Source organism: Nyctibius grandis, chromosome 5 (assembly GCF_013368605.1).
Source record: "Nyctibius grandis isolate bNycGra1 chromosome 5, bNycGra1.pri, whole genome shotgun sequence".
Taxonomy (NCBI): domain Eukaryota; kingdom Metazoa; phylum Chordata; class Aves; order Nyctibiiformes; family Nyctibiidae; genus Nyctibius; species Nyctibius grandis.
This window is the reverse complement of record NC_090662.1, coordinates 32,813,325-32,830,974: the sequence shown is the minus strand read 5'-3', so window position 1 is coordinate 32,830,974 and position 17,650 is coordinate 32,813,325. Positions and strand designations below refer to the sequence as shown.

Sequence of the window (17,650 nt, the reverse complement as noted above, 5' to 3'; positions counted from 1 at the left end):
CTGTTGCCAAGTTCTCTCAAGTTCCTGAACTTCCTCTCCTGTCTGGAAAGCAGCTTTATCTAGAGGTCATGTTAAGCATCAGCAGTTTTTGCAGATGACACTTAACAGTGAGCTAATTCACAGTGTTTCTACCAAAGTGCAGAATGACCTGCTGAGTTCCCCACACTAGCGGGCTCCATGTTGCAGGCCACAGAAGAAGCAGAGAAGCAGGAGAGCCCGCTCCAGCAAAGGCTCACATCAGGGCCAAGCCTTCCCGAAAAACTTCTTCCTGGTGCAACAACAGCTCCAAACCCACTGCACAACACGAAGCTGCTCTTTTTTCGTGTGTCCATACAGAAATCAAGCAGCGCTTTAAAAATTCTTCCTCCCTCCCCACTGCAAGAGTATGTTTCAGAAACAATACAATGAATTTATAAAGTACACTGTTTTCTCTTATCAAGTTCTAAACAAACAAAAAAAGCCTTTCAGTAGGAAAAATAAAATTACAGTCAAGTGGTGCTTCATTACCACTGCAGCTTGAGGGACATTATCTGCACAACTCACATTTAATACCAGTTTATAACAACACAGAGCTACTTAAGTTATCCTCTAACACTGTGAGTTTATCCTATAGGTATATTCATTGTATTACACCTTTTTGAATATATATTTCTTTTTACACAGGATGCCCCATGTTAACTGAAAAAAAGACAGCTGAGACTGTACAGCAGCTATTTCATGACACTCTCAGAATACAAGAATTTCACTACTCACTTCATTTTAATTTGTTTGGCCAGTTACTTGCTGGTAAGTGCAAATACGAAGCTAAAACTCTACAGCACTTGAGAGAAATTGAACGATTAATGACCATTATACCAGTTTACAGAAGTATCCTTATGAGGTGAGAGAAGACAAAATGAGGTGATTGCAATATAATGATCTGTAAAGCTAGAAATGTTTGTCTGAATAGTAATTTCATCCAGTATGTATAATTCAGGTAACATATTCTTCTGAATGTTGCTTTGATATAGATTATCCACTCATCAATATTGTGTCAGGCAAACACATTTTCAGTCACTTCATTGTGCAATAAGAGACAAAAAAATTCAGCATATTGCTCTAGAGTTAGACTTTAAACTCCAAAAACACATAAGGGAGAGTGCTCTGCCCTCCAAGAGCAGCAGCTGAGCTCCTGCGCTCTGTCTTTCCCGGACAGAAAGAACAGCCAGTGAATCTGTGGAACTGCAGAGCAATAGTCCTACATTTTCCACTTCCACAGACCCAAGAACAATTTGCATGTTTGGACACACATCATACAAACCCTATACTCACTCTGATAGGAAGTAATCCCCTTAAATATTAGTGCAGAGAGTAATTTTAATATGATGAACTTAGCTCTATATTTCAGTGGTGTTATCTGTAAAATAGTACATTTTCATTCCTCAACTTGCTACCAAGAACCCATGGTTCAGAACAAGTCCTAGTACACTTGGACCATATCCTCAGCACTGCTCTATTTCAGCAGCAGTCAGGGAAGCCAATGTATTTGTGTCCACACTGGTACAGATGCTGCCATGCCTTTAAAGCATACTAAAAAACAAATACCAGTTTTCACTCTGTAATAAGTACACTTTCATTCTGTAACACACATTCTGTTACTGCTAACCAGGAAAAAAAAAAAAGTGCAAAGGGTATATTAAAAAAACTTTAAGATATAAACTAAAGAAAAACCAATATCTATAATTTTGCCTCATTAGCCACAGCTACTAAAGCACAAATTGCCCTCTCCTGTACCTCTAAAGGTGGTGAAACTGTACATTGCTGGTGATTTCTGATGTATTTAAATACCTCAGTAAAATCAGGCTGGATCAAAACCATTGTGGGAGCCTCAACTGAAATGTTATCTTTTATTCCTTCTTGGTTTTTTGCTAATTGTGTTTGTTTCCGCTTCCTCATTAACATTGTTTTAAGAGTTCTGTGTAAAAGTAATTATAAGAGAACTATCTGCTAAAAACAAACAAATGAAACTATTACCATTAAAATTTCCATACTAGATAGAACAATCCAGAAACCTTTCACAGATGGTCCTCAGAATTGCCATCTCTGAGTGTAATTTTACTTCCATTTGTGGTAAATGGCAAAATTCCCATTGATGTCAACAGATGCAGGAGGGATTCGTAAATGCTTTTGCTCTTTGCTTTTTGGTGTTTTCATCATTTTTCTATCTAGAAATACAAAATTCATAATGTTGCTTCATTTCCACTCATTTCGCAAAGTAAAAGACAAAAATAACTCCTTGAGAACTTTTCTTCTTGTTTAGAATAATCCTAATTATTATACATGTTATGGTACAGCCTCTTTATCTAAAACATCTAGACAGAGATCCAAAGCTTTTTGAAAAACAAGATTTCCAATAAAAGGAAATCTACTTAACCAGTTACAAAAAGACTTCAAATCACAGTCCATACTGCCTAGAAAAGACGGCTAGGTAGTTTTTCAAATACTACACTCTGAGAGACCCTGGAAACAAACCCAGTTTTCAACTTCTGGTCAAATGGAGTTTAATTAAGCAGAATTATACCAAACATTTGGCAACTATTGTGCATTCTGGTTTGCCTGTGTGAGGAAAGAATAATATTCAGAAACAATGAAGAGCATATAATCAGTCTTGACGAAGAGAAGCAAACCTCTTCAATATTTAATATGCACCTTACCTTGAAATATAACTCATAGATACTACAATGATGTTTCAAAATGCAAACACATGGTCCTCTCTGTGACTTTTTCCTCCTATTTGTGTTTCACTTGTCTGTTATAAACATTTTTCCATTAAGGAAATCAGTATTTACATTTTCATTTTATTGCCTGTGAGTAAATGGAGTAAGATTACACGTATTTTGTTTTTAAGAGTTGCCATAATTAATTTACTTAGGAAAAACAAAAACAAAATAAATTCATTTTGTATTTCTATGGCTACTTGGCAAATGAATGAGGAAAGTAAAAAGTTTTGTCCAAATAGCATAGACATCAAAGATGCATTCCTATTCCTGTCATTAGTAGCAGTAAGAGTTTAACTTAATTCTCCCAAACATTCAGCGGAGGGACTTACCATAAAACTTTGGCTTTTTATGCTTTAGTAACAACAGCTAACTTGAAACTTAGAATTTTTTGCAACTGTTCATGATTTGTGTCCTATTTTCTCCAATTCTATTCTAGACCCATGTACCTTTCTCTTGCCTATTAATGAATTATATCTCTCAAAAAAGAAAAGAATATACTGTGATCCTCTGACACTGAGATCTTCACATATTTGTTGCATAAATCCATCCTCTACAGCCTACAGTTATCAAAAAGATAACTAACATTGGACTTTGGCTATTCTTAAATAATGCTCCATTCACTTACAGTTAGCATGTCTCAATAATTCTGTTCTGTTCATGATCTTTACTGTCACACTGGGGAATAAAATGGAAATGAGAAAAAAAAAACAACTAAAAAACCAGAATTATTTCATTTACATATTTTGACCTGTGCTCTCAAGCTACTAGCCCAGATGTCACTGATGCTATGGAGAGAATATAGTATTTTTTACTTTTTTTAAAAAAAAGATACATGAAAGAAATAGGCAGACTTTAATGTCTACATTAAAGGACATTAAGGACGCTTTAAGTGTTAATTACAGTAATGCTAGATTCTTTGTTACTCCAATTTAATGACAGAAGTTATAGTACTTGTTCCTATACGTCTTTCTATGATTTGGTCCTGGCCTTCTGTTCCAAAATGAAATACCATTTGCTCTTTTAACGGTTGGAAAACCCATAAACTTTGTGGTTTTCAAGTGTTACTCTTCACCACTGCTCTGACAGTCTCTGAGGTTTACCAGAAGTTCACAGAAAGCAATAAAAAAGATTTCCATTTATCTCAAGTGAATGTGGATTAACTCTTTGTAGTCTTTACTTTGTTTTACATTTGTTTTATACATCAGTTCTTCAAAGAAAGTCTTGTGTTGATACGTCATTATATCAGCCCTAGCAACAGCACAGAGACATAGAAATCACTACAAAGAATGAAGACAAACTGATAAAAGGTATATATAAACACACACTGTACATGCCTGGCACAAATATGGCATGGAAACAATAATAGTTTTGTTGAGATTGTAGAATATCTATCTACAACTACTCAATGGTAAGCATATAAAATTTGTGGTATAAATCCACTGTACTGCTGTTTAATCTCCCATGTAGAGGTTAGCCAAACTTTCAGAAAATCTAGGTAAATTTTGTGGAAGTCATCTGCTCCATCATTAATTGAAATGTAGATATTTTAACAGAAGCAATAAACAGTAACCAATACTCAGGGCTCAGAAAAACATTCAATTCCATAAAAAATAGATTTGCATTAGCATTGCTTAAAAACAAATTTTGCTTGGCATGTCAAAGTAGAGTATTGAATCCACATGGACCAAAATCAACCATGATCTGTGTGAAATGGGAAGGTCAAAGGACAAGATTAATAAATCATGCATAGCAACTAGTAAGAAACTCCAAAGTTTGATTTTACCTTCCCTAAACTGGTCTGACATAACAGCTGACTTTGAGCAGGAGGTTAGACTAGAGACTTCCTGAGGTCCTGCCCAACTTGACTATCCCATAATGCTATGATCTTCTCAATAGAGGGGCCCGTTCCTTTGCCATCATTATCTTAAGTAATGATCTACAGCACCACTGTCCTCATCAGAGCCTGCTTAGATGTCTTAGTATGACTGCATCAGATGAGAGCAATTAAGATGTTACCAGAGGTGAAAGGCACTGTCCAATCTGTCTTGCTACATGTTTTGAGTTTGGTCTCTGAGCCAGTGCTATGGAGTCGAAAATTTTCAGAAGGTAGGCAGTCTGATAGACTGCTAACTGCTATAAAGGAAATAAAACTCCATTTAGTCACAAGGCATTATTTGCTTTCTTGTTACCTACCAAGAGAAGGAAAATTGGACCACATCCCAGCAGGATACTAAAAATTGTTTAAATGCCCTCCCATCTTGTTTAAAATTTTCAAAATAATACACTATATGTATTCAGATAACAGAAAACTACTATTTTCTACTAGGGGAGGAGAACAATTCCCTGAAACATTACCATCTTAATTCATAATCTGAGTATTTCTGCTCAGCCAGGTGTTCAGTGTATTCCACAGATCTGTGGCTGAATATATTACAGTTTTACATAGAGTCTTGAAATATAGCATTAGCAATCGTGAATTAGAATTAGCATAATGACCCCTTCATATTAAGCTCTAAACTTTGGCTTTCACTTCATATTAAGCTCTAAACTTTGGCTTTCACTTCATGTAGTGAATAGACTTAAACTGTTTCACTCTTTACATGATATAAACCTGCAACGAGTTTCATGAGGAGTGACTCTGCTGATGAAATCTTGCCAGTTTTGGAGCTATTATTTGTGCTGAGTTTCTCATAGTTATCTCCAATATCAATATTCACCCAGTAATTACTTGTACCAGAGTAATCTAAGAAACATGAACCAGTCAATTAGAGTCGCCTAAAATTTAGAGTACCCTACGAACACCATTTTTAGGCCTAATCTTTGGAAAAAGACAGCAATATGCAAAGGACAACAAACTAGAACCATCCTATAATACTATATGTAACTTCATTGAAGCTGTGGAGTATAAATCAGGGCAGAAATAAGCTGCAGCACTAAATTCCAACATTTGCTCCAATATTATTGGTGAATAACATAAGACAGCCTTTTCAGTTCTAAGTTCTGAATGTGCATAAACTGTCAAGAGATGTATTCAGTACTAAGTTTAGAGGGAGGGTTACTACTAGCTTAGTATTTAGTAAAAAGTTTAAAGTATTTTTCTTATATTAGAAACCAACTTGTGCAGACAGTTTGCATTCTGTTCTTTAGCATGAGTAAAAGCTATAATTTGATAATGTTTTTTTAAGAAAAATGTTTCTGAAAAACATAAATTATATTGCTGATATTAATCATTGGTATTATATCAACTCTCTAAATCAATATTCCAACACAAGCATCCTCTAAACTCAAAAGTATGAAGTACAAAGAAGTTTTAGAGTACAGAATCACAGAATCAGCCAGGTTGGAAGAGACCTCAGGGATCATAGAGTCCAACCGTTGCCCTGACACCACCCTGTCAACTAGACCATGGCACTAAGTGCCATGTCCAGTCTTCTCTTAAACACATCCAGAGATGGTGACTCCACCACCTCCCTGGGCAGCCCATTCCAATGTCTAATAACCATTTCTGAAAATAAATTCTTCCTGATGTCCAACCTGAACCTCCCCTGGCGAAGCTTGAGGCTGTGCCCTCTTGTCCTATTGCTAGTTGCCCGGGAGAAGAGGCCAACTCCCACTTCACTACGACCTCCCTTCAGGTAGTTGTAGACTGCAATAAGGTCACCTCGGAGCCTCCTCTTCTCCAGGCTAAACAACCCCAGCTCCCTCAGCCGTTCCTCGTAGGTCAGACCCTCCAGACCCTTCACCAGCTTGGTCGCCCTCCTCTGCACTCGCTCCAACACCTCAACATCTTTCTTGAAGTGCGGGGCCCAGAACTGAACACAGTACTCAAGATGCAGCCTCACCAGTGCCGAGTACAGAGGGATGATCACTTCCCTAGACCGGCCGGCTACGCTATTCCTAATAGAGGCCAGGATGCCATTGGCCTTCTTGGCCACCTGGGCACACTGCTGGCTCATGTTTAGCCGGCTGTCGATCAGCACCCCCAGGTCTCTTTCCACTGGACCGCTTTCTAACCACTCTTCCCCCAGCCTGTAGAGCTGCATGGGATTGTTGTGGCCGAAGTGTAAGACCCGGCACTTGTTCTTGTTGAACCTCATGCCGTTGGTCTCGGCCCATCTATCTAACCTGTCCAAATCCCTCTGTAGGGCCTTCCTACCCTCCAGCAGATCGACACTCCCACCCAGCTTGGTGTCATCTGCAAATTTGCTGAGGGTGCACTCAATCCCTACGTCTAGATCATCTATAAAGATATTGAACAGCACCGGCCCCAGAACTGAGCCCTGGGGAACACAGCTAGTGACCGGCCGCCAGTTGGACTTTGCCCCATTCACCACCACTCTCTGGGCTCGGCCATCCAGCCAGTTTTTAACCCATTTAAGATGCTTAAGGTACCAAGCATTTCACCAAAATAATACCATCACAGTATTATAGACTACTGCTTAGGTATGATCTTTACATTTGCCTGACAAAGTCTGCTTGTTGCCATTTACTAGGTTTAAGTATTTGAATGTAATTCAAATCCAAATGTTAATGATACCTTATAAAATTATTTCTTCTTATAACAAGGATGCATTTCTCATTATGCAACAATTTGCAGAATGCATTACCAAACAATTTTCCAAAAACAAGTACAAAAAGTTTGCCTTAATAAGAACTCCTGTTCAGGCCCTAAATTGGACAGTTGTGTGAACAATGAAATCTCTTCTTTCTAAATGTCTGCAGACACTCATATTCAAGACAGATGCTTAATGGAATTTGACCAATTACAGGAAGTCATATTTAAGTGCACAAGACAACTTTTAAAATTAGATTTCATTTCTGCTTACATGACCTGATAATCACACCCAGTGAGCATGATCAGCACTTACAGCAACCACAGCTATATCTTATTGACAGTAAATATAGATAGTTTGACAGGGCAAAAAACAGTTTAAGCTTAGTAGCTGAAAGCTTAAACGACTTCCTGAGCCATGCAAAATACAAGTGTATGCAGATATTCAAGGTAAAAGCTGAAGCAGATCTAATTCATTGTTATGTAAACACTATAGAGGAAAACCATAAAAAACAAATTGAGAGTATGAGACTGTATATGATACTGCTTTCCACACTGCCAATTTACATGTGTTTTATTCTTGGACGACCTTCTGCAAAATGCAAAAAATGGTTACCCTAGCAACTGCCACATGTTACTCAGTTTATTTCTGAGATACAGAGCAGCCTATAACAGAATAATACTGTGTACTTTTATCAGAATCTCTCAGCACCGCAGAGAATTGGGAACTAAGTGTCACATGTATTTTCTCAAAGTTTTAAGAAGGCATACTAAAGAAAGAGTAGTTGTATAAATTTTGCATGTGTCTTTTTGCAATTCATTTTCTTTGTTTTTAATTTACACACAAACCAATAAAGATTAAGAGTTGTATGGAGAAAAATGTATGCTCTGTCCAAACTGTCAGTTGCTTTCTGCATTCTCTTTTTATTACAGTTCTAGTAGAGTTCTATACCAAACAAGTAAAACTTTCAAAACTTCTTTAATGATGTGGGAGATATCATCTTCCAAAGCATAATCATAAAGTAGATCTCCAATTCCCATCATCTGTCAAAGGTTAAGGTTTAGTTCAAAGTAAGAATTAAAGCATTTCACAATTAATCACTCATTATCTCTCCTCCCTCCTCAAATGAAGTGAACTCTTTGTTACATGCATAGGCCCTATATAATTTATGAGGAGATGTCTTGCGATACTAGTACAAAACAATCAGCATGCTGAAAAGGGAGCCAACTGAAGCTAGCCATTAATCATAGAATCATAGAATCATTTTGGTTGGAAAGGACCTTTAATGAACATGCCTTAAGGAAAAATCTGTCATTCTTTTGCATTTTGAAGGCTGGAAAGAGGCCTCTCTGTCCACCTGAGATTTGCAGCCCAGGTCCTAGACACAGACCTTTTTCCTAGCAGTCAGCACAGGAATCAAGCCAGGACTCATAATTTATAGTTTATAAGGCAAGCTAGGAATCTTAAGCTTTTTTTCCCATCTCACAGTGCATTCTTTTCTTGTTTTTACATGACAGTGGTTTTGGACAGAGTAGAGGAAAGGACTTGGTTAAATCCTGACTCCTCATTACAAATACATGATTGTGCCCAGTCAGATAAAAAAAAAATTCTAAATTTGTACTTGAAACAGAATAATCAAGATTTAAAAGTCTTTGGAGTTAAATAGCGTATGTATGTTTGAATATTCTTCCCACTAGCTCTTTTCACAAGCTCTAACCAGTAAATGCTGCTCTATTTTACTTGCCTCTGCTGATTTCTTCTATGTCATGTATCTTAGGAAAGAATACAAAAGCTGAGGAACAGCTCAACAGAAGAAAACAGAATCCCAGGTACATTTTTTTCTGCAGTTATCAGAGATGGAGATTTTGTAAAATTTAGGAAGAATGGCATTTGGCTAAACCAGAAAATTATAGTATCAGATTGACAAGAAAAACAGAAGCACTTTTAGAAGTCCTGAACAGGTCAGAAGTTTTGACACATCCAGTAGCATAGGAACCTCTTGGACTGGGAGGGTAAACTAATAGAGGCTAGTTCTGTATTTAGGCTTTGAGAAGAATTCAAGCTAAAAGTGCCTCAGACATTAATAAAGGCTTATGAGATGTCTGTGAATTAGACTGAGAGTAATCATTAATTTCATATATAGCATATATACCTATGCATGTTGGGCAGTCCAAATGCTAAACGCATGTTGGGCAGTCCAAATGCTAAATGCACATGCTTCCCTTTGGAAGCATATATACTTCAAAAAATTATTTCAGCTATATAAACACGATAAATTCAGGTGCAATGCTATGCTAGTCCAGAACACACATGCACACACACACAAATAAGTGATTAAATTTTTACAATTTAAAATCATTTACCTTTAGTAATACATAAAACAAATTATTCTTTTGATGCTTAGTTTAATCAAACTACAGAAACAGAATAGCAGGGAACATATAAACAGACTTTTTTTCGCATTCCCTTAGGGCACAATATAGAATAATCAATTGTAAATTAATTGGGGAAAATTTGTTTTGCATAGCATAGAGAGGCAAAACATTAATTCAGAATCATTTGCTTAATGGCATTGCTAAGATGTTATGCATGTATTCAGCCTACTTTTTATAGTGAGATGCAAAACAATTACCAAGGATGTAAATACCAATAAACCATAATCTACATCTCTGTTGAACAAGTAAAACTAGTGTCAAAACACTAGATAATCTTTAATTTCTACCAATGAATATTCAGAGTAGTTATTTGAGTGTATCAAATCCTTCATCAATTAATGAGAATTTATAATGATTTTATTACATTTAGGTGCACTCAGTACAGACATGTAAAGCCACTCGTCACAGCACAGAGGTTTCATGTTGTGCAATCTATCTGCATGTAAGCATTCAAGTCAGTGCTAGCTCTGCGTATGTTACTTTAGTTCTTGTATAAACTTAATACCTGTTCTACATGCACGTTCAATGGAAGTCAATACTGGTTTTTAATGGTATAAATATGTATGTCTAGAAATTGTTCTCTTTATTTTTAAACAAAATCCTGCTTGTGGTTTGTCTTGTATTGGTATAGATAGATAAACAGAAAAAATTAATGTATGACATATGTAAGATAGATAGAGAAACAGAGAGAGAAAGAAATTTTTTTTAACAGCCACTCTATGATTAAAGTCCCCAAACACCTCTTCAAGGAAAAGCACAAGCACATAAAGTAATAAAAGCAAAATCTGTATAAAAATAACAAGCATTTTGCATTTTACTGGCCTTAAGAAAACTAATTTTAATTGGTGACTTACTGAATATGAGATTGAATAAATGCCACTCCTGCTCTGATTAAATGTCAAGGCCATAGATGTGTTGTTTCAAAGTGAGTGAACAATAATATGGTGTGTATAATGAACCTTCCAGATGATTTATCTGTGCAATACATTTCTTATCAATGAAACTTCACGATCTGGTGTCTTAAATCGTAGCTTCTTTATTATGATACATTTTGGTTTAATAAAAATTTCATTTTTATTTTTAACAATAGAAGCAAACTGATGCAAACCTAACCTGATTGTGACTAGATCTCTGTCAGTAGGCAGAGAGAAGCAGTCAGAAATCTTATTGCTTATATGGAAAAGAGTGGCTTGTGATTATTTTTCCTTTTCGTAACATCAATGAGATTTGAGAACCCCACATTCAAGTTCCTGTCCTCAAATCCACCATTTCCACAGCCAGAGGCACTCTAGGTCAATGTGGTTGTCTTAGAAAGATAAGTATTTTGTGACTCTGTATAAGTCTAAGATCCAGAGGCACTCTAGGTACATGTGGTTATCTTAGAAAATGAAGCTCATCACCACACTATTCTATAATCTATGCCTAACCAGACACAATTGAGCCCTTAGGAATTAATAGACTTTTCTAAGTGGCATAAAAAGCAGCTCTCAGCAGAAAAAAACCACTGTGCACTGAACCATTCTGTTCAAGTTCCTTGCACATAAGAATTCAGGAAATAGTTTACAAGTATTTCTAGAAGTATTTCCAGTATTTTTAGAACTTATGTCTATAATGTAGGAAGAAAAAACTGGGAAAAAACTGCAAAAAATATTTACAAAGGTTATTGAGACATTCTGAATGATATTTCACGACAATATTTGCATCCTTTTTTTGCTTTTCAAATTTGTTCTTGTGAATAAATCTGTATTCACACAAAAAGATGTGTAAAATGAATTTTGCGTCTATTACTTGAAATTGTTCAGCTGCAAAGAAAATTCTAGTTTGGATTCAACAAAGTTTATAAGCAATAGTTGATGAAAAGTGAGTCATTCACTTAGCAAGTAGCTCCAACAGAAAGTATTACACAGAGTAAACAATAAACTCAGAATATGAAACAACAAATATGAATTATTGTATTTAGTCAAATTGCTTAAATGCAAAAAAAAAATTAAAAAGAACATGCAGTTAAATTCTGTAATCCAGAAGTGTTAAGTGAAATCTAATTCATATGACAGCACACTGCAGAAAGTAAGAAACATTGATAATCCAAGGAGTTTAGGCTTGAATTTTAGATCTTTCAGATTATGTGTGATAGAAACTGAGCTCTTGTAGCAGGCTGATGGCATGGTAATTGCTGGTTTCACTTGTCTCTTCTGGGCTTAGAAAGGACTGAGAAGACTAATTCTTACCACACAGGTCCCCAAACAGCCATTAGACATATAGCCTTAGCCTGTGCAACAAAAAAGACCTCCAAGGACAAAGCAATGAAATTTCTTTTATTTTTTTTTTCCTGAGAAGTGCTTCAATTCACTAAGTAGAGCAGAAGCGGAATTAAGTTAACATCACTTCACTTTTACTTCCAACTCAGTTAACTTCCAAAGATGGTGAGAAAGAGAATGACAAAATAGGAATTTTTTTCTTTTTTTTTTTTGTTTCTTTCTCTTTCCCCTCATCTTACTCTCTCCTGCCTGCCTCTAGCAGACAAAAACTGTTATAACTGTTTGTACCTATAGCTTTCAGAATAAATCAACATTTTAATTTATTATAATGTTATCACTTTGAATTGTGCTCAGAATTCTAGCCATCAAGGAGGAAGTTAACAAATTCCTTATAATTCCACAGCTATTTTACAAAGCCAAGCTGCAACTGAGATGACAAAATTAAAAAAAAAAAAGAAAAATCATAGTCATGCTGAAGAGTTTGATAACTTTTCTTACCAAATACTTTTCTTTGAAGCTGACTGGCAGGAAGACTATGAATGCTACATATCAGCATCCCCCAAAAAAGGACATGCAAGGCTGGGAGATATGGATGGAGTACCTTAAGCTGATTTCCAATCAATAAGTATTCTGAAAATTTTCCAGTCACAAAATTAAATGAGACCACAATTAACCTCAGCTGGATTCTAACACATATCCAAACTGCAGAATACTCTATCTGTATCCTCCTTTCCTATGGCCATTCTCTGCAACTTTATTTTTAACTCTACTGGCAACATCTATTTTATGAAGAAATAGATGTGGTATTGCAGCAAGTGTCAGTGCCCCCATTAATATTGTCACATCAGACAGAAGTCACTAAAGTCTGACTATAATAATTTTGAACATAAAAAAGGATATTTAATGAAGACTGTATTACAACTGTTGCTTTAAAAGTATGTTGCCCGATAGAGTCAAATAATTACCTGCATTTGTCTGGTACCTATTTGTAAAATCCATCTAACCCTGCAACATTCTTTCTATAAAATGCAGAATAGAAGCCTAACACTTCTAAACATTAAAATACTAAACTAGTATGTGTAGCCTCTGGAATTAAGGATTTTTTTCCAGTGAAACAAATTCTGTCATGCTTCTTAGCTGTTGTTATTTTAAAAAGAGAAAGCAATTAAAACCATGGTGAAAAATTCTTTGAGTGACTTTTGTAACAAAAATATGATAGACTCAGTAGCAGTAAGATAGGAATGAGCCTGTTCCAAAACAATCTGCCTAAACTAATCACCAAACTAATGAAGGCTAATCATTTCAAACCTTAATAACGGCTTGAAAAATATGCTATTTCACAACTAAGCAAATGAAGCAGAAAGATTTTTTTTCACTAGAACTTGCAGATTTATCTTTCCATTAGATTTCAAGGATCACATTTGTATATAATCTACTATTTTACCTATACAGTAAAGCATAATACATCAAAACAAACCTTCCCATTCACCAAAAATAGTTAGTGGGTTTTAAGGTTCTTTTATGTTCTGTAACAAGTTCAGAGGAGAGAAATGTTGTCTTTCTCCTTAACAGTTCTAGAAATGGAGTCCATATATAAGGAAGAAGTATTTGGGAGCATCAATAGGAGCTTTTCTGTTTTTATAGAATGGAATTCTTACTTCTCTGTGTCACGGTTTAAAGCTGGGACGGCTATTAAACCTGCGGCAGATGCTCTCTGTTATTCCCCCCCTCCCCCCAGAGGGAAAGGGAAAGGGAAAAGGGAGAGAGACTTCTGGGTTGGAAAGTTAAAACAGTTTAAATAAACTATAATAATGGAAAAAAAAAAGAGTATAATAACAATAATAGAAATAATCAAATATATACAAATATATATATACAAAACCAAGATTGAGCTCCCCTGAAGTCAGCCACGTCACCACCGGCACTGCAGGGCAGGCTCCGGGAAGGTCCAGGCTGGGCCTAGCGACGGTCGAGAGCTGAATTCAGGAATGCACGGATCGGGATCGGGGGCAGCAGGAAAACAGACGGAGTCCTCCTTGGACACCGGCCATAGCAGAAAGAGAGCGAGACCCTCGTGATCCCCCCCCTTTATACTGAGAATGACGTGTATGGGATGGAATACCTTCGCTGGTCAATTTTGGGTCACCTGCCCTGTCCGCTCCCCCCTGCAGCTGCGACCCCCCTTCGGCTCTTCACTCGTAAGCAGTGAGGAATTCAGCAGTGACCTTGGTTTCTCTCAAGAACAAGTACAGCAAGAGCCTTTCTGCACAACATCCCTATCGGTGCCTCAGTGATAACTACAAACTTCGAGCGTTATCAGTCCTGGAAGCAGACACTGTCTGCAAAAACATGCAGTTAGTTTCAGAAAGTGCAGTCACTTAGAGGAGACTTAGCTGAAAGTAAAAATCACTGAAAGGAAAATTGGCCCGGTTTAGGCCAAACCAGGACACTCTGACACAGTCACAAAGGGGAGGTCATATAGCAATTCCTGAAAGAATTAAAACTCTGAAAATAGCTTGGAAGACCAGAAAGAGGAACAAATGAAACTCATCAAGACTCCTTCGAAATGAGATTATTCCGCCTAAGAAAAAACAACTCCGAGTTCTTATCTGCTGAGCATAGTTAATAGTTAACATTTTGATCTGCAAACATTAAGTGAGCATTGCCTATACCCAAAACATCCTTGATACCGTCTTATTTACTAGATCATCATCCTGGATAGCCATGATAAGGAAAAGGATGCACAATCCTGCTGGAGATACACTCAAAAGATCTGTTAACTCTCAACAAAACAATCTATCTCAAAGCAGGAACTCCCTTGACAAAAAATGGTTTGGTAATAGACCTAGCTACTAAAAACACAACCTGCTCCACCTGTTGTGAAACCTTTTGGGACTGGTGCAGATCACTCCATGACAATTTCCAAAGGAATATCAGCCTTTGCTTTATCTTCATCAATATGTAACTGCAGTCTTCCGTTTTTATTTCTTTCAAGGTAATGCTAGGTTTTTGTAACTAAATATCTACGTCTCCACCTGCAGTAGATTCTCCATCTTTCATTAAGATGTTAGACCAGTGAATATCAGTTTTCTGTGTCCATATGACTCTATAAACCGCAAGGACATTAAAAGGGATTTAGACATCCTGACTGTAAAAACTCATTTCAATAACTCTTCAGTATTTTGTTCCAAGATAGGCTTTTATTAACTAACTAAAAATGTTTTAAATGTTTTAGAAGTTGACACTTGAAAAATAACTATTTGTAGAAAAAGAACAATTAAACAGCAGGTTTATTTGTAACACATACTATCTTTCAATTCTAATGTTTAGCAGCAACTTGGGAAATATAATGAAACTAAAACCCAATTTTCAAGCCAAACATTTTTATGGCCTTTAGGGTATTTGCTTTACTACTTGTAATGCAAGTCTTGATCAATCCTAAAAGCCTGCTCCTGAAGGACTGCCAAACAAAGCTATTTCACTTCATAACTGCTATAGGTTTCTACTCATTACTTCAATAACTTTCAAATGCTACTTCATCTTCCCTGGATGTGGCTCACATTACCTCTCACGAATGACAGGAGACAGAAAAGAGCATTCCGTCACCTTCAGGGAAAAGTTTTCAGGACTTTACAAGTTCTCAGCCTTTCAGATGTGTTGCTTTGCCTATTCATTTAATTCCAGAACAATCTCAATCTTTAACGAACTGAAAGTAACCGGATGGCACTGGAGATTCAGAATTGGAATTTAAGGAATACATCATGATCATTCTCCACAATCAGTAGTGGAAACTGAACCTGATCAGTCAGGGTTTGAAAACACAGGTCTGAAAACACTCACACTGTTCTGCACTCCCTGTTCCAAATGACAAATGTTAAATCTGGATTTCCTTTCAAAATTTACATTTCCCACATATAATAGGATACCATGATAAGGACAGTTTAAAGCATACAAACACAAGCTTAAGAACTGGTATGGATTTTGAACTTCAAATGCTTTCCATGCTTTGTTTTCTTTGTATTAAGAATGTTAAAGCAATTTAAGGTGACATTTCCACGCTCACTAACAGAGGACACAGAGTCATTTGCAAGGAGACAGACACATGGTTTATAACTTCCATCATTATAATATTGAACAAGATGACAACTATTGCCTGAAGGAAGGATAATTATACTACAAGGAACATAAACTACATATTCAGTTCACATATATAGAACTGACAAAAAAAAAACACACACCAAAGCAAAATTATCCTCATTTACCTGTTTAAATTGTGGTTAACCAAATTAGTCCCCAATGCACATTTATTGGTATTGGTTTGTGTACTGCATCAGCTAACTCTATCAAGTGAATTGGCTATTGATCTTCAAAAGTATCTGCACACTTTTACATACTATTACACACTACTGCAAGAAAGCAGACCTACTTACATTTTTAGACAATCACCTTGTCACCTGAATCTCTTTTTTGAGATAGTGGATCAAATGCTCTTGAGACACTGTCTGCCTGGTTTTAACATACTATCTGAGGAAGGAACAGTTAAGAGGTAAATCAACCCTTCCAAATGTCAGCTTCAAACTCTTCCATGGTATATACGTACTTCTCTGAACTGCAGCAACATGTATAACTTTAAATATTGTAAATTACATGGATGACTTCAAAGAAACTCAAGCAACTTTGGTATCCCAACTGCTTTTGTTTCTTGTGAAGAACAGTGGAAAAATCCTAAAATACCAAGACCAATTTCCGAGGAGGTTATTGAAATATCCATATCCATCAAAAAAAAAAAAAAAAAAAAAAAAGACATCATTCTACCCTTCTGTTCCTACTTTCTTCTATTACTTTATGGGGTGTACTCTAGAACTTATGGTATTTAACCAGAAATCTCCTTATTTTCTTCAAATGCTTCATGAGCTTTTACACAGGACACAAAGTGCTTGCCTGTTATGTTTTTTCCATACATACTCCTAGCTATTTTCCATATATGCTGGTATATATTTTCCATTACTTCTATCTAGTTTCCACACATACTCCTAGTTAACTGGGGAGAACAGTTCACTAATTCAATGAAGACCAGCAGCAATATGATGCGACAATTTCTGAGAATATCTTTAAGAACTAGAATAACACTTTTGCAATTAAATCTTAGTTGACATATTTTCTTAGAATTATCATGTACATACATGGAGAGAAACAACTCCAGGTTTTTCAATATATATAACTACTCATCTTCCTATAAATGATATATCACTGTACTTAATATTTGTACAAACAACTAACAGCTATTTCTCCTGTGCTGTCAACAAATCTAAAATTGTTTTACAGAAGAAGCAGCATTCTTTTTCCTAGTTTCCTTTCACGAAGATTATTATCGTTTTTCTCATACTAACTGATTCCGCCCTAATTCCAATTTATTTTACCGAACCTGAGTGGCCAGAACCATATACAGCATTTCATAAGAGTTCTTACCTGTAGCTGATAAACGAAACTAATGGGTTTTGGCATTCTAGTGCCAGTGGTCCTCCTATGAGTAAGCAAGCATACCATGTCTTTCTCCTTACTTCTGATATTCCCTCCGATGTCTTCCAACTTGAAGTACAAATTACTACTAGACCCTGAAAGCATAATTCATTTCTCACTATTGA

General features: G+C 36.2%; 1 protein-coding gene across 5 annotated transcripts in view; it reads right to left on the bottom strand.

Moving 5' to 3' along the window:
• IMMP2L (inner mitochondrial membrane peptidase subunit 2) overlaps positions 1-17,650 on the bottom strand; it is a 525,164-nt gene that overhangs the window by 284,094 nt on the left and 223,420 nt on the right. Inside the window, exon 4 of one of the 5 annotated variants that reach the window (XM_068401516.1) lies at positions 2,186-2,204. The exons of the other annotated variants lie outside the window; for them this stretch is intronic. Coding sequence (XP_068257617.1) covers positions 2,201-2,204 — 4 coding nt within the window. The 3' untranslated portion in view covers positions 2,186-2,200. Of the gene's footprint in view, positions 1-2,185; positions 2,205-17,650 lie in introns of those variants that run through there. 5 annotated transcript variants of the gene reach the window in all.